The sequence below is a fragment of the Rattus rattus genome, chromosome 17, assembly GCF_011064425.1.
Source record: "Rattus rattus isolate New Zealand chromosome 17, Rrattus_CSIRO_v1, whole genome shotgun sequence".
NCBI lineage: Eukaryota > Metazoa > Chordata > Mammalia > Rodentia > Muridae > Rattus > Rattus rattus.
The window spans coordinates 39342076-39359050 of NC_046170.1; the positions used below are offsets into that span (position 1 = coordinate 39342076).

General features: G+C 51.8%; 1 protein-coding gene across 1 annotated transcript in view; it reads left to right on the forward strand.

Annotated features, from left to right (window-relative positions):
• Nucleotides 1-2099: 2099 nt before the first annotated feature.
• Nucleotides 2100-16975, forward strand: part of Atp2c2 (ATPase secretory pathway Ca2+ transporting 2) — a 58754-nt gene continuing 43878 nt past the window's right edge. The window contains exon 1 of the mRNA XM_032887561.1: nucleotides 2100-2325. Within this exon, the coding sequence (XP_032743452.1) occupies nucleotides 2233-2325 (93 nt within the window). The 5' untranslated portion in view covers nucleotides 2100-2232. The remainder of the gene's footprint in view (nucleotides 2326-16975) is intronic.

Sequence of the window (16975 nt, forward strand, 5' to 3'; positions counted from 1 at the left end):
TGCATGCTATGGAGAAGGCCTGGGAGCGTGGCCTGCAGGGCAGTGGTAACGGTTCAGAAAATAAAAATCTAGCAGAGGCATGTCCACAGGCTACATTTTCTCCAAAGCCTGAGTGTGACCATCTCGACACTTCCAGTCGCCATACTGATTTTTCCATGATCTGCTTCATTTGGGGGGTGTTCCATGATCTCTACTACACAGTGTCCCCTCTCACGCTTCCTGCACATTCTCATACCTGCCCACAGGAGGGCGGTGATGGGATCCAGGAGCCGAGCTATGCAGGTGTGTGCTGTGTGTGTGTGTGTGTGTGTGTGTGTGTGTGTGTGTGTGTGTGTGTGTGTGTTGGCCAATCAGCCCATTGCTGCTTCAGCCAGAACCTCCCTTACCCCTGGAAAGGTGAGAGGTTCCTCACCACCGGAGCATCCTTCCTAGAGTCACAGGAAGCAAGTTGCAGAAGACCCAGGAGATAACGGAGCCAAGCTCTCACGTGTTCTCCACAGGAACCAGCCGCTCCTGAGAGCTCAGGTGCCAGTGGTAGGCAGGGGCAGAGGTTTTCCATTGCACAAGCAGGCACCAGCCACACAGTGGGCGCTGGCATTTGTTCTGGAAGTTTCTTTTCAGCACCCACAGAACGTGTTCTCACCCTTCTAGAGACTCAAACCAGGAGGGAACACCAATGTCCTCCTGGTTTATGCTTAGAGCCACTTCTTCCCCTGAAGCTCCCCACCCCCCCACCCCCAACCCCGCTTACACACAGTGGGTCTCTTCTCTCTCAGAACCTAGCCTGCAGGCCCTCCATGCACAGTAGGCAGTTTGCCCTATTGCTCTCTCAGGTCCTTTATGCTAATGGGCTTCATGTCTTCCCTGCCCATCCCCCACCACGATGCTTGTTCCACATCTTCAGATTCTGTCTCTCACTCCAGCTCCCTGGTGCTGTTTGCTTCTGAGACGCCCGACTCACCCGGGTGGGTAGGCAGTGTCTCCGTTACTTCATGGAGGAGTAACCTGAGGTGGAGAGAGACCGGAAAAGTCACCCAAGGTCACACACATCTGGAAGGACGCGGCAGAACTGGGGTGGGGTGGGGTGACGTCTCATGCTGGGGGAGGGGCCTCACAGCGGGAGCAGGCATCGTGGTGGGGGATGGGCAGGGTGACGGAGGCGCTTCGGTTTTGTTAAGAGAGAAGATGCAAGGGAGAGGTGGAGCCCACTAAAGCGTCCCATCAGGTTGACTAGGACTGCAGTGGCCACCGCTTGGGGGAGCCAGTGAGGAAGGTGGCAACTATTTGCTCAAAGTCCGGGGGACAGGTTAGTCACACAAACAAATATGCAGTCAGTTGATCAACTGCCTGATGTCAAAAGTAAACCCAGGATGGGGCAGGACCCAACCTTCTCCGGGGCCACCTCTGCTCCGTGAAGTTAGGGACCGTGGTCCACCCTAAAGCCTTGTGGCTTCCCAGAGCGCGCAAACACACACTGGGCAGCCCAAAGTGTGTGATACCCATCTCAGCGCCACCAGGGTACCAGCGTGCTGCCAATGCAAATACACTCGGTGCTGACCCCTGCAGGATCACACTGCCTACAGGGTTCCCAATTTTCTTGGGTCGGGGGTGGTGGGTGCTGTCCTGATCATTAGAAAGAGAGGAGTGAGCTCTACAAGTGAACATAAAGTTCGGAGATCTTCCACAGGTGGCTGTGGTACCCCCCAGTTTCCTTACTCCCAAAGGCATATCTACATAGGTGTAGGTAAGACTCCTGTAGGTAAGGTCTCAACTTTCTGCCATATTTCAATTACAGATGCGGCCAGGTGGCTCAGAGAGCCCAAATAATTGACTGGCCCAGAGCTGCTCTACCCCAAGTAAGGCTTTTGGCTCAGGACTTTGCCCCTTTCAGGTGATTCTTATGCTCTGGCAGGTTTGGACAAGAATCATAGCTCTGAGACCACACAGTAGCTTCCTGATCCTTCCGGAGCCACTGCGGCTGACCCTGGTGAGTTCGGGGTCCTGGCGCCAGCGGGGCGGGCCAGGCCAGGAGTGCAGAGGGCGGTGCTGCTGAGCCCCGCCCAGGGGCGGAGCTTACCTGGGGACCAGGTAGGCAGCTCCCCGGCAACCTGGCCGCCCGGGAAGCCTGGGCGCGCAGCAGCAGCCGCGGCCTCGCTAGGGCCCCAGGGAAGCGGGCTGGGACTACGACCTGCCCCACGCCCGGCTGTGGAGCAGCCTGGACACCAGCTCACCATGGGGAGACGCTTCAAGTTTCTGCAGAAACTGGCCTTCTTGGGCCAGAACCACCGGTACAAGGCGCTAGAAAGGGACGAGGTGGACACCCTGGTGAGTCTGGGCGATTTGGTATGAAGCATGGAATCGACCCCATATCTGTCCCCTGGGAAGCTATATCTGGCCCCCGGGACCCCATGGGTCACTAGACACTGAGATTCTAATCAGCGCCTCCTCTGACGCTGAAAAGAAGCTAGCTGCGAAGAAAGCGCTCGACCTGGCTCAAAGCACAGAACTCAGCAGTTAACCTGAGTAGGCCAGCCCATTTTGGTAATGAGAAACTGAGGCCTGTGCTCTGTAAGGTCATGGAGCTAGCAGGCCACCTAGCCAGGGAGTTAGCGTAGTTTCCTCCGAGTCCAGGGAATTTAAATGCCTCTGCACACACAGACAGCCGCGTAGACTTTTAAAGGAGGCTGGGATTCAAAGGGATGGGGGGGAAAAAGCCGCACAAAATCCCGCTCAAGTTTAAGAGTGAGAACTGCAGTGGCTCAGTAGGGCTCCTCTAGAGGGCTTTCCTCTACAACACCGTGGTTTTTAAAGATGTTGCTCTAAGCCAGGCATGGTGGCACATGCCTTTCATCCCAGCACTTGGGAGGCAGGGACAGGTGGATCTCTGAGATCTATATAGTGAGTTTCAGTACAAGCTACCCAGAAAAACCCTTTCTTAAAAAACAAAACAAACACCCACCCATTCTGAACTGTGTCTGTGAACCTCAAGGGAAACCCCTAAAATAACCTTACAGAACTTCAGTACAAGAAGTTTCTCTTAACAACCATAAGGGTGTTTCTGTGTCTGTGGATGGAGCAGTTGGGGTCCAGCTAGGAGGTTGGTGACCCAGCACAGCTCCCCATCCCCACCAGCTTTGTAAAGTCCGAGAGTGGAAACCCACAGCACACCTAGAACTCCTGTGCACACTCCCCCACCCCCCACGTCAGGTCTTTTCATGCCAAGGGTGGAGGAGGGTCTAGGTTAAATTCGAAACAAAACAAAGGAAGATGTTTTGTAACATTTCAATTTTATTTTCTCCCCAAGAATGCTACAGTCAAAACACTTGATGGTGTGGTTCTTAGACATCTAGGCATTCATTTAACCTTTCCGTATAGGTGATGATGTAAGAATTCTGGTGTTGGGGCTGTGAACCGCAGGACCCCAAGCCATCCATGTTTCTCAGCAGCCTCACGGGCTAGCGGTGTACCATAATCCTTTGCTAATGCCAGGTGTGTCCTTACACGTTTATAATGTGTGGTTAGCAGGAGTTGAAAGTGTATTTGTTGACACTGATGGCTTCCTTCCCACCTTTTTCTGTTCTATTTTCTTCCTCTGTCTTTTGATGTTTCGGGCAAGGCCGGGCGTCCCTAAGTGCCCCTGATGTGTAGCCGGTTGTCATCAGGGATTCTGAGAGTGTGCAGGTGCGAGCTTGGTGAAGCCCATCTGCAGATGCTTAAGCCAGGTGGACTTCGTTCCCCCGAGGTGTTCAAAGGCGGCCGGCCAGTCTGCAGGTGTATTTCCCAGCTGACTACTCCCTGTAGCAACTGAAAAATGAGGGCACCTCGGGCATATGGTGACCAGGACTGTAGACTTATGGGGGAGGTCAGCAATGCATGCAGTCCTCAGAAAAGGGGAGATGTGTCAGGCGAGCTGTCTTCAAAGCTGGCCTTATAAACCCAAAGCATGCAGTCAGGGTGCACCGCCAGGGTGCGTAGTCAGGGTCTGGGAAGAGTGGAATTCAATGGTGGATCAATGCATAATTCCTTGGCTTCCATCCCTGATATCACACCACAAAACAACCATACTAATAAACCAGTCCCCGGGAATGAGGTGAAGGAAAAAGGTCAGGGGACACACTGCATCCTGCTGGGGCTGGAACCCTGTGGCCCCCAAGAGGCTTTGGGGAGAAACCTGGTTCACTCTGGGGTCACTTCTGCAAATGTCATGACTTGGCTTTATGTCCATTTGGTGGGTGCTGTGTCCCAGGCGCTGGTCGACCTCACAGCACACGCAGGTGTCCTGAGACTGGCTGGGTCCCCTCTGAGGACTCTGGCCTCCAGATGAACTTTATGGCAATTTTAGCACAGAGAAGAGCACCAAGGTTCCGTTGGGCATCATTTGGTTCTTGCTGCATATGGACTGGACAATCTTGGGCGACACAGGGGATAATACAGCGCACAGTATTCACAAATCAGCTCACGGGGAGATAAAAGAGGAAGAGGAGATGTTTCATCAGTGGTCCTACTGATTCAGATGTGCCGAGGAAGAAAGCCAAAGGGACCGGAAGGGAACCTGAGGCTGACAGAGATGGGGAAACCCCCAAGTTACAGGGGTCAAGGCAGGTTTGAGGTTCAGCCCCTAGGCTGGCAAGGTAGCTCCTTTTTGTCGTGTTTCCAGAGTGACAAATGGACAGGGGTTTGCGAGACTCTTCGGTTTTGATGCTGGACAAAGCTCTCTCTGATGTCCTTCACAGTAGGAGGACACGAGATTAGAAATTCCTGCTCCTGGGAAGACCAGGTGCCAGCTCCCGGGACCTTGAGTCTGCCCTGGAGGCTGCTCCTGAGCTGGGCGTGACTCCCACCTGTCCTACCATCCTGACTATTGACCTTGTCACCCTTCTGGGCTCTCCAGATCCAGGCCTGGGTGCCTGGATGAGCATGTATGCAATGGGCACCTAGTCATTCGATGACAACCCGGGCTCCAGCAACTGTGGAGTGTTAGGTTGGGCTGAGGAAAATGCCCACACTCTCTGCCCTCAGGCATCCATCCCAGTGGGTGGAAGCAGGTCACAGTCGACCTTGACTGTGGCGTGTGGAGCTGGGAGAGAACAATGTGTGAGATTTACAGGAGTAGAAAGATGAGTGCATGCGCCAGGCAGAGGGCCAGCCAGGAGGAGGGAAGTGCAGGGGCTGGTGGGAGAAGGTCAGGCTCCACGGCTGACCCTAGGAGCCTCATCAGAAAGAATCTGGCCTTTCTTCTTACAGTCGTGAGGACCTTCTACTGGTTTTAAATCAGGACTTGGCAGTTGGTCACATATTCATAAACGTGTCAGACTTTAAAGACTCCGTGAAGAAAGCAATCACAGATTCGTATGTTTAAGACCCACGCTCAGGAGGGAGAGATGGCTTCTCAGTTAAAGTGGTGGTTGCTTTTCCAGAGGACCCAGGTTCAATTCCCAAACCCACACGGCAGCTCCCAGCCATCTGTAATTCCAGTTCTAGGAGATCCATGTACTCTTTCAATGTCTGGGATCACTGCATATGTGTGGTCACACACACACAGACAAACACCCATATACATTAAAAAAATAAAGATTAATTTAAAAACAAAGACCTGACCCTTGTCTAGCATATGCAAGGCCCTAGATTCTAATATATATATATTATACATATATATGTGTGTATATGTATATAACATATGTATATATATATAAAACTTGGTATATACTGAGGATGCTGTATTGTGCATGTACATGCATGTGTGTGTATGTGTGAGTATGTGCATGTGTGTGTAGCCTTTTTGATATGAATCATGTCAGCTAAAGAAATTGGCAGAGAGTATGGGCATTTTTCTCAGCCCAACTCAACACACAACAGTCGTGGAGTCTGGGTTGAATGACAGGGTGTCCACTGCACATAAAGAAATGATATGTATATATCACATGTATGTATGTATGCATGTATGTATACATATTCTCTATATCATAGAATTTATACATCTATATTTTTAGCCTGAGACTGACTCACAAGCATCAGAATATAATTCGCCAATACACAAGGATCTTAGAGAATAGGATCACACCCTCTTCCCCTTGTCATCTTAACAATTTATACACTTAGGTGTGACTTCAGTCCACATTAACATTCAACTTGCCAATCTAGGAGCCACGGGCTTGCAGCTCAGCTGTGGGCACCGGCTCCTAAGATTCAAAGCAGCTGTGACGAGACCATAAGTGACCGAGACCCAACCCATGGTGTGCAATGGCTGGTTCCGGTCTCCCTCCCTGGCTGAAGAACACTTTGCCCCCCAAGCTTGGGGCAGATACTTGCGATTGTGCAGCCGAGTGCTCTGTGGCTCAAGGTGGTGGTCACACTGTGTGCAGGGCTGTGGTCTCACCTGGAGCCATCCAATTCTAAGCACAATGGCTGTGCCTTCCACGGGGCTCACTGTGGCCTAGCAGATGGGTGGCACAGTGGGGAGGAGTAATCGTAGGCCTAGAATAGCCGCAGCGAACCCCACGAGGGACTTACAGCTTCTGCTGCACCTCTTTGCAAGAGGCTTAGTCCCCTCCATAGGAGAGGGGTGAGACACTGCTTGAGTGAACACTAGGGAGCAGCGGGGTAATCAGGAGCTCCCTCAGAATGCCTTCTCATAGTAGTAGGAAGACTTCCAACCAGATCTGTGTCTCTTCCATCATCACAGCATTCTAAAAGTGGAGACAGGAGGATCTACAATCAGGGTCACCCCCCTGGCTCCATAGATAATTCAGGGAGAGCCTGGGCTACATGAGACCCTCCTCCCCCAAAGAAAGAGCAGAAAAGAGAGATTTCTTTAACTGACATGAATCATATAAAAAAACGCTACACACACATGCATGAGTGCACACACACTCCCAGATACACACAACACACACACAGATACACATTACATGCACACGCACACATGCACACAGACACACACACACAGACACACACACACACACAGATACACACAGCCTGCTCACAAGTCCCTAGTTTTGTAATGTCTCCTTTGATGCTATTTTTTCCCCTGGGCTGAGAGTTTGGAGTTGTGAACATGATTGTGCCAAGAATAGCCAACGTCCACACGCGTGTGTCAAATGGGATGTTGATACCCAGGAGCTGGCTAGTTTAAGGTGATCAGTCTCGGGCCTGTGACACCCGGCGGCAAGCCGGCTGTGACCAATAGTTGCAGAACTGGCTTGGCTGCTCAAAGATAAGGAACATCTGGATGGCAGGATGGTGTTTCTTCACTTCGCCCTGTTGTGTATAATAACTCCCTTCAGGGCTCCTTGGTGGTGGCAGGCAGGGAGCTGCGAACAAAGCCAGGATTCACGTCAGGCACCTGCCTGTGACTGGCTGCCCCTCTCTGCCCCTCTAACCTCCGTAGCTTACATTGCAGAGTCGACAACTGAGATCTGGGATGACTCCATTCTCCTGTGTGTGGAGAATCTTGTCATCAGTGCTCCCAGGTCTGTGCTTATCAGGCCGAGGAAAGAGATTCAACTTAGTAAGTTCTCAGGAAGCCTGAAGGTCCCGGAGAATCAACACAAAGAAGACACCATGGTGCCTGTTTAGTCCTAAGGTCACGAGCCTTGTCCTGAAGCCTAGAGTCAGCTCTGAAGCCGGGATCTACACAGCTGAAGTGTTTGGTGTGTGTCTGTGCGTGGTGGGGGAGGGGCTAGAGCTGGGGTCTGGGGCTCCTGAGCGAGCGTGAGTGAGCACAAGGCTATCTACCAGATGGGTCCGTGTCCCTCCTTAATAGAGTAGGAACTTGTTTGTCTCATGCTCAAAGCAGTCTGGCTTATAGAGGACCTAAGTGTTGGACCTCTCCTCCTACCCTGCTGATGACCCGTTGAAATGAGAGCTGGCAGAAAGTGCATCGGGGACCTCCTCACTGGGACCCACTGGGCCTTGGCCAGGGACCCTGGCAGAGTCAAGAGCCATGGCTTTGTAGTGGCTGGGTGAGGTGGTGTGAGTGGAAGCAGCTTTTATCAGGTGAGACCCTGGCTGTCACATGAGGTGCCAGTTGGAAGGCAGAGAGGGATGGACGCAGGCTGTCATTCTTGGGCTTCCCCACTCCCACTAGTGCCTGACAGAGTTGCTTTGGGTCAGTACCATGGAGTGAGTGGCTTAGGAAAGGGGCTTGGCTCAAGGTGGTTATGGCTGGTATGAGAACAGAGCTGGCTGCCTAATTCCTGGGATTCGGTGTGAGAGGAAAATGCATCCCTGTGCAAAAAGGAGGAGAGTGTGTTTCTGTCTCCCATCGTCATGGCTTTTACAACATTTATTTTATTGATTGCTGTGTATATGTGTATAAGGTGCGTGTTGGGCACAGCACACATGTGGAGGTCGGAGGACGACTTTGTGACGTTGGTTCCATTTTTTTATATGGGCTCCTTTGCCTGCTGAGCCATCTTGCCAGCCTCAAGTTCTCAAAACACGTGGTTAGAGGGCAGGGGAGTGCATGCCGTGGCACATGTAGGAAGATCAGAGGACAACCCAGTTGGTTCTGTCATTTCACCATGTGGATCTGGGGTTTGAACTCTGGTCACCAGGCTTAGTGACAGAGCCACTGAGCCACCCCAATGGCCTTGTCTTGGGTTTTGACTCCTTAGGATTGTACTTTAGGATGACTACTGGGCATGTGCAGAGACCCCAGAGGGAGGGAGGTCAAAGCCACTGGAATAGTGGGAAGGGAAGGGAAGCCCTGCATGAACAGAGCCATCCAGCCCCATGCTAAGCATCTATCTTTGTTCCCTTGAACTTCTTCTGTGTGGCACAAATGTAAAGATAAGAGCAAGGTGATGAACAGAAGCTCTAGGTACCACTTCTCTGCATCTGTGATTTCACACCCAGGAAGCCTCAAAGCGGACGCGTCTTGGGTTCTCATTGAAAGAGAAGGGGAAGATTTACAGTGAAGCACAGTCATGGTCTGTGCAGAGGGGAAGGGGAAGATTATCATTGAAGGACGTGTCTTGGGTTCTCATTGAAAGGGAAGGGGAAGATTTACAGTGAAGCACAGTCATGGTCTGTGCAGAGGGGAAGGGGAAGATTTACAGTGAAGCACAGTCATGGTCTGTGCAGAGGGGAAGGGGAAGATTATCATTGAAGCACGATTGTGTCTGTGCAGAGAGGAAGGGGAAGATTAACTCTGATGCATGGCTGTGACTGTGCTGTCTCAGGCTATACTGAGCAGTTCCTGCGATGGTTTTAATTACACTTTAAAAAATTATTTCATGCATGTGGAGGCCAGAGGAAGACTTGTGGGAATCTGTTCTCTCTTCCGGCCATATGAGTCTCAGAACTCAAGCTCCGATCCTCCGGCTTGACAACAAGGATCATTCTTTCCTCACTGAGCCATCCCACCCGTCTCCTTGGAGGGCTTTCGACCTGTGAAACCTTGGGAGTGACAGCAGACAGGGAGCACAGCAGCATTCAGTAGGGCCTGTGGTCACTATGGCCTCCAGAGCTAGAGGGCTGGGCTCTTCCTCAGCTTCCTGCCTACTTCCTGCCTAACAGGGGGTGGAGGTCCAGCCGTGTTGCTCATGGGTGCCGAGGCTCCAGGTGAGTCAGCCTGCCCTTGGAGGAGGCGCTGTGACCCTGCAGCTTGCTATGGTTCATGCTGGAGGCCTGGGATGGAGGTGCTAGGTTCTGACGCCTCCTGAGCTGGAGAACACCATCTCCCTTGCCCCACCCTGGTCATCCTCTGAGGGCGTCTCGTGTCCTGAGCTACTAAGAACTCCAACCTGATGGACCACCCTTGGTGGCCCTGCCTTGTCCCAGTGGCTTCCTTTAAAGCCCTGACTGCAGAGAAGCCGTATCCCGAGGCTGGAGTGGTGGTGGTCATGAGAGGGGAGGCAGCACATAGATAGCCCCAAGTTCCTTATGGAACAATCTCCTGAGGAGTCACCGTCCTCCCAGGAGCTGCAGCCACCGTGGAGAAGCCATGGAGGTTGTACAGTACTTAAAGTTAGGTTAAGCACCCGTCAGTTCCCACATCTAGGCAGAAGCTGTTCTACTACAAGGCCTCTTCTAGAACCTTCTGTTGACTTACTGGAGGGAAGAGAACCCAGCAAAGCACGGTCAAGTGTAGACAGGGAAGATGTGCCTGAGACTTGTGATTCTGGAAACTTCCATGACCAAGGTCAGCGTTGCACGTGACCTCTCTGAACAGCCATGGGCATGAGGTAAGGCCTGGTTAGTTTGTGTGTCACCCACAAGACCACTCATGTATTCCCAGGGTTTATAAGTCTTTGCTTCTAGGCCGATCAAATGTGGGGGGTCTTGTGGGTACTGGGGGTCTGATATGAGATCACCCCTGGCCCAGAGTTCCGGCTGCAGCGAGCGTCTGGCAGGTCCACCCCTTCCTGGTGTATGAAGGAGGCCAAGGTGACTCACTTGGTTATTTCCCCGTGTCCTGCTGTGTAAGAAGACGCTTGGTCATAAGAATCAGTGAGAGTCGGGTTTGTTCCCAGGCTGCTGGGTTCCCCCTTTGCTCTGTCCACGGGATCCTCCCAGCTTTTAGGTGGCATTAGCAGAGTCTCCATGGTCCTTGCTCATCCACAGGCTTCCCCTCGGCACCTATGGAGAGTTAATGAAATGACCAAGAAGTCAGACTGACTCCTAGCAGCCCCAGGGAGCATGTGAGCAGAGCCTTGGGCCTGCTCCACACCTCAGACACTGGCACCTAGGGTGACTCTGGTATTCTGGGCTTCAGCTGGTCTTGGGGGTTCTGGTGCTGTCAGGACCGTGAGACCCACTTGATGGATTGGCAGCATCTCATTCGTTAGACGTCCTCCTTGTGCTCCCTCTCTGGGGCAAGTGAGCAGAAGGCCTGCCCCACTGTGGAGTATCTTGAGGTGAGGGAGGGCAGAGCATGACGCATGACAGACAGACAAAGCCTGTTGCTTCTGCTGTGGCACAGGGTACTCGCTGGAGGAAGGGGTGGGGCTCAGGGAACCAGACTTGCATTTGACTGAGACGCTCCTGGGTGGCACCACGCACAGGTCACAGAGCCCTGACTCCTGGGAAAAGAAGTCCATCTTCCTCCTTTGTGATCTGGGAGGTGGCTGTGCCCCAGGAAGCCCTGAGGGCCGGTGTCTCTCTGAGTCACTTTCCCTCTGGTTTCTGAAGACTTCCAGCTCAGCTGCTCTTTCCTAATCTCCCCACCCCCACCCCCACCCTGAGCATGGAGGGAGTGAAATTTCGGTGTGCCCTGCCTTCTCTTTTCATTAAATTCTGCCTATGCCTATGGTTATTAACTGTTGTCTCTGGGGTACCCGGGACTGGGCGGGACCCTTCCCTCTTTGTCTTTTCATTTTCCCCTTTCTATACCTGTCCTATATTTTTTTTTCCTCACAAACCCACAGCAAATCTCAGTGGCCACAATTCCACACCTTCGTCCCCATTTTCCTCCAGGACACTGTGAGCTTGTCGCTATGTGACAGCCAGGCTATGATGTGCGTGGGCATTGTGGTTCTTCCTCGGAGCTGCTCTAAAGGCTGTGGGATATGTTGCAAGCTTCTCTGGCCCAGACTGCTCTCCTGTAGACTCTATTGCTCCACCGGGTCCCCAGCCTGTATCTACCCTCCGTGCGATGGCGCCTCCTGGGAAAAAGAATGATTAAATATAGGATTAAATATCTAGACCATTAAGTAGTGATTAACTATTAAATAGGGAGTGGAGCGTCAAGTGTGTCACACGCCTGCATGGGACGTCACGACAGAACCTTGAGTCCTTTTCTCTCCCACTGGCGTGAAAATTGCCAGGTAGGCTAGGCCAGCTGGCCGGAGAGTGGTTCGTCTGTCTCTGCCTCTAACCTGTCTCCTTCCCGGGGCTGCTTGGTGTTTTGTTTAATTTAATACGGTTTTTGGAACTTAAACTTGGATCCTTAGGCTTGGAAGGCTCAGTCCCCATTGTTCCAGGTAGGTGCTGTCACACGTCACTGTATCTTTTCTGCACCTTCAGTGAGCCATTCCAGTTCCTCTGCCCCTCAGCTCTGCCCCTCAGCTCCCCCACCTCCCCTGAGTTCTGTGCCATTAGCAGGCCGGCGTATTCACCTCGGATGGTGTCCATACCTTGCTAGTTCCCTTTCCCATTTTGAGCCCTTAGAGGGAGTCCCAGAGGTTCCGAAATTTCAAGTCTGTAGTTAGACAACTTGCCTGGGAATTTGAAGGCTGGTCCTCTGACTCGTAAGTTTTACTTCGCTGTGCTGGTGGCTAATTTTCTCTCGGGCACCTCAGCCTCTGTCAAAATACTTAATGCAGGAAGCCCCTGGTACCTGGACTGAGTGTCAAGTGAGTGAACCAATCATCCTTCCTGTCTCTTCCTGGCCAGGTAGATCCTAGGCCCCCAACACTGCTCCAGCCAGGGACCAAATGCTCCCAGGACCAGGGGTCAGAACCAACATCACTGAGGTTAGGGGTCTGATGCTGCCCACAGGGAGGCCCTTGGTATCCCCAGGGCTGGAGGAAAACCACCTTTATCAGCTGGTCTCTAGACGGGCCAGCAAAGCCTGAAGCTGACACCAGGGGCGGGACTCCATTTCCAGGAACACAGGTGTGGTACTTCCTGGAGTCACCTTACCTATCATCCTGGACTCAGCTGAGGCCCTGCTACTTCCTGCTGTACAGGCCACAGCAGATCGTAAGAAAACCCGCCTTGCACAACTGATCCCAGAATGAGTGGGTGACATGGAATGGGTGTCTGTGAGGCAGGGAGGAGGTAGATTGCTGGGACCACTGCCCAACAAGAGGTAGGCTCAGTGCTCAGGCCTACTGTGGCCTTGGGTGAAGTCTTTTGAGCCTGGGACACCACTTGCCCCTTCAACAAAGTGGTCACGGCAAATCTCCAACCTTTTGGACAGACTTAGAAGCTGCTACAAGCCGACTTAGCAGCTGTGTTGGGCCAGTTGTGCTCGGTGAATATGCAAACTGGGTCTGCAGCTGCGAAGGGGACCTGTTAGAAGACCATGAGACAGGCACTGAATGTCCTTTGTCCAGACCATTATAGTTAATACATGTCTCTGCTGACCACCTGACCCTCACCCTTGCCACCCCTATTGGGTACAAATTACACAGTGATCCATTGCTCTAAATACTTGAAGAGATTCATTTGTAATTGCAGTAAAGGCTTTACAGTCCCCTCTATACCTCACTCAGTCACGGGCACACTCAAGTGGTCCGTGGACTCACACCTTCTGCATGGGATCTGGAACCTTCTGAAGTCCAGTGTCCCCTTGTCCCCTGCTATATGTAATGGTTCCTTGGTTTTCCTGATCTTCGAGGTCCCTGGCATTCTTCCAAGATCAATAGAACTTTTTAGTTTTTCCAGTCAAGTTTTCTCTGTGTAGCCCTGGCTGTTCTGGACTTTCTTTGTAGACCAGGCTGGCCTCCAACTCACAGAGATCCACCTGCCTCTGCCTCCCAAGTGCTGGCATTAACAGAATGTGCCACCACGCCCATCTGAGGTCCTGCCATTCCTAAAAATCCCAAACTCATAACTTTATGGAATGTTCCCCCATTTGGGCTCGTCTGGTGTTTCCTCATGTAGACATGATCCACTCTCTGAAAGGCCTTGTGGAAGGGTGTGTGCGTTTGTGTGTGGTGTGTGTGTGTGTGTGTGTGTGTGTGTGTGTGTGTGTGTGTGTGTATGCCCACTGTGTGCTGAAGTGCCCACTGTGTGCTGAGATCGGCCTTGAGTTGGGTGTTTTCCCCTCTTCTCCACTTCACTCTTTGAAACTGAGTTTCTCACTGAACGTGGAGCTTGCTGGTTCCGCTACATTGTCTGCCTCTGCATCCCCCAGCACTGAGACTATAGTGCATGACTTTTACATGGGTGCTGCTGGGCACTGAACTCTGATCCTCATGGTTGTGTGGCCCACACTTTACCAACTGAGCCATGTCCCCAGTGCCCTTGTGATACCGAGTGTCCCATTGCTGGTGGTGGCAGCTTGTAGCCTGAGCCAGGACTCACGTGTCTCTCTCTGGCCTGCATGGGTGGTGCTCTCCTGACTAAAAGCTTGACGGAGTGATGTCCTAATCCCACTATTCAGCCACTTCTATGTTCCCTCTTCCCCCCACCCCCTTGAGTCATCCACACCCGTGTGAGCACGTGCATTCCAGTTTGACTTTATTTTTTAAAAGATTTATTTATTATATATAAGTACACTGTAGCTGTCTTCAGACACACCAGAAGAGGGCATCGGATCTCATTACAGATGGTTGTGAGCCACCATGTGGTTGCTGGGATTTGAACTCAGGACCTCTGGAAGAGCAGTCAGTGCTCTTAACCGCTGAGCCATCTCTCCAGCCTCCAGTTTGACTATTAATGTCTGCTGCTGTCAGTATTCATTGTAGCTTGTTCTAGATGGCCCAGATCTGGCTTGTGAGACTCTTCTTCATAAGGCCTCCTTGTCCTTCTAGCCTCCTCCAGAAGCAGGAGAGTCTGTTGAAATGAGAAGAAACACTAGGCTTGCCTCCGGGAAACAGCTTTACCTCTGGGATCCTGGATGTGCATTTTGCTTGGACCACTGTGTTGAGAAAGAAAAAAGACCCTCTCTGTCTTTGTTAATGAGATGAGGGGCGTGCGTCATAGGCGTGCACTGCTTGTCTATACTCAGCCTTGTGTCTGTGCATATATGCACCCGCACATTTCAACCCAATAAATCCCAAACAGCCTATGTGCAGTCTATAGTAATCGGGCTATTTCTGAACCATGCAGTTTACCTATGTGTGAACAGTCTCCTCCCCTTGTCAGCTACGCGTTGATTTCCAATTCCATTGGCTGCCACTTGGCCCAGTTGTGTCCCTTAGTCCCTGACACTGCCGTCTCTCTTGAACAGTACACATGGTGGTCATGATGTGTCTTTCTGAGAGCTGGATACACCTTTAGGCCTTACTTTATACACACATACATGCACCACTTGCATACATGTGCATATACACCCATATATACACTCTCATGCACATACACATGCATACATGCACACATATATGCATGCAAGCAAATTCATGCACATGCACACTCTAGACACCATTGCAGCCCAGACAGGAACCCATTGCCCTGGCTTGACCCGAGGCTGCAGCTGGGACTGTCTCTTGGCGGTCTTGGCTGTACACTCTTGTTGAGTTCATATCACAGGATGACACACCAAGATTTAGGAAAGCCACAGTTTTTGCTGAAGGAGGCCCAGTGGGCAGGTAGGGGAATCAGAATTCGAATCCTGTCGCGTTGAGCGATTTTCCCATTTAATATTAAAAAGCACCAGACCCTACTGGGCTCACTTGCAAAATCTATGCCTTCCTTTCTCTATGGCACTTTCACTATGCCAGGAGACCTGCCTCTCAGGATGTGTAGGACCTGAGTCTCCTCCAGAGCTGCTCTCTGCCCTGCAGCGTACTCTCTGGGCCTGCTGGAGGAAAACAGAAGCTTTCTCTCATAAGTCCCCTTTCTCTAGAGTGCTGGGTCTTATGCTCTCTCAGCATTGATTTCTGGGGAAGCTACTGCCCTTCTCTCTCTATCTCTGCCCCAGGCAAGGTAGGACTGGCTCCCGCCCCCCCCTTTGAAGTTTTTTCTTTTTCTTTTTCTTTTTTTTTCCAGAGCTGGGGACCGAACCCAGGGCCTTGCGCTTGCTAGGCAAGTGCTCTACCACTGAGCTACATCCCCAACCCTCCCGCCCCCCTTTGAACCAGTACTTCTTACCCGTAGTCCAAGACTCACAAAGGCACAAAACCACTCCCCATTGTCCCTGCCTTTAGCTACCAGGTTCCCAAACTCAAAGGCTACCCGAGTCCCCGTTGTAGGGTGGATTCTGCCAGAAGTGTCTTCTTTTCCTCAGTGCCTGTCTTTTTCATCCCCTTCTCCATCTCTCGTTAATGGTGCCACCATTTGGGGAAGACTCTGTGGAAATATCCATTACGTTAATCACCTACTGTGGCAACGAACACTTTCGTGTGCCTATGAGGTAACAGCCCAAACTGGACGCAGCCTACACGACCACCCCTTCAGTCAGCTAATAAATCACGGTACCAGGCTGCGCTATACGGATGGAATAAAATGCCTATGGTCCCGCAAAGCGACAGAGAGTGACTTGCAGTGGCTGGTAGATAAGCAGCCACTCTCACAAAGATAACAGGAGGGCTGGTGTCCCTGGGTGTGACCATTCTCTGGGTTTCTGAAGCAGGCACAGCAGATCCCCGTATAAAGCGGTCACAGTGTTTAAGATTTCTAGAAGGCAGTGTTGGGGGAGAGAGCCCCGTGCTAGGGGGATTATGGGACCTGTAAGTTCCATCCTGTTTCTGGGTGGTGCTCACCAGGTGTATACATGCATGTGGGTGTCCAGACAGCTGTGTGTGATTTGCACGCCTGGGTGTTCCTCAATATACAATTAACACTTTCATTCAGGGAACTCGGAGAGGTCTCTGGTCTTCTTTCAAGGGCAGCACTGGGTCATGGGTCGTGGTGGTCTCCTGGTTGACCAGCTAGCCCATCAGTGGGTTGTGTGGGTTGGCGCTGACCCGGAACTGTTATAAACAGCGAGGCTCTGAGAGAACCCTTCTGTAAGAACATCTGTCTGAACAAGAAGTGAGCAGAGCATTTCCAACATGGATGGTGACACAGGCCCCGCAGTGGGGACTCTCCTGGTTCCTGCCCCATGGCTGTATGTATGAGACAAGCTCTCCCTGGCGCCAGAACTAGTGTGTGGACGCCCTCAGCTTTATCATGGGATCGGCAGCCTCAGTCCACATCCTCTCTCCAGTTTTCATAAAAAAGCCCAATGGACTGTGGGTTTCCCCTTTCACGGGCCAGAGACTCACATCTTCCCTGCAGCAGTCTTATCTCTGGATGCTTCTCAGCTTGTGTGTTAGGCAGCCCAGTCCCCTTTGTATCCTGGATTTGAGTGCATTTCTTATCTGAATTTTATCTTGTACATAGAAAGTCCTTTCTCACCCTGCGATCCTAAGAAAAGGCAGGC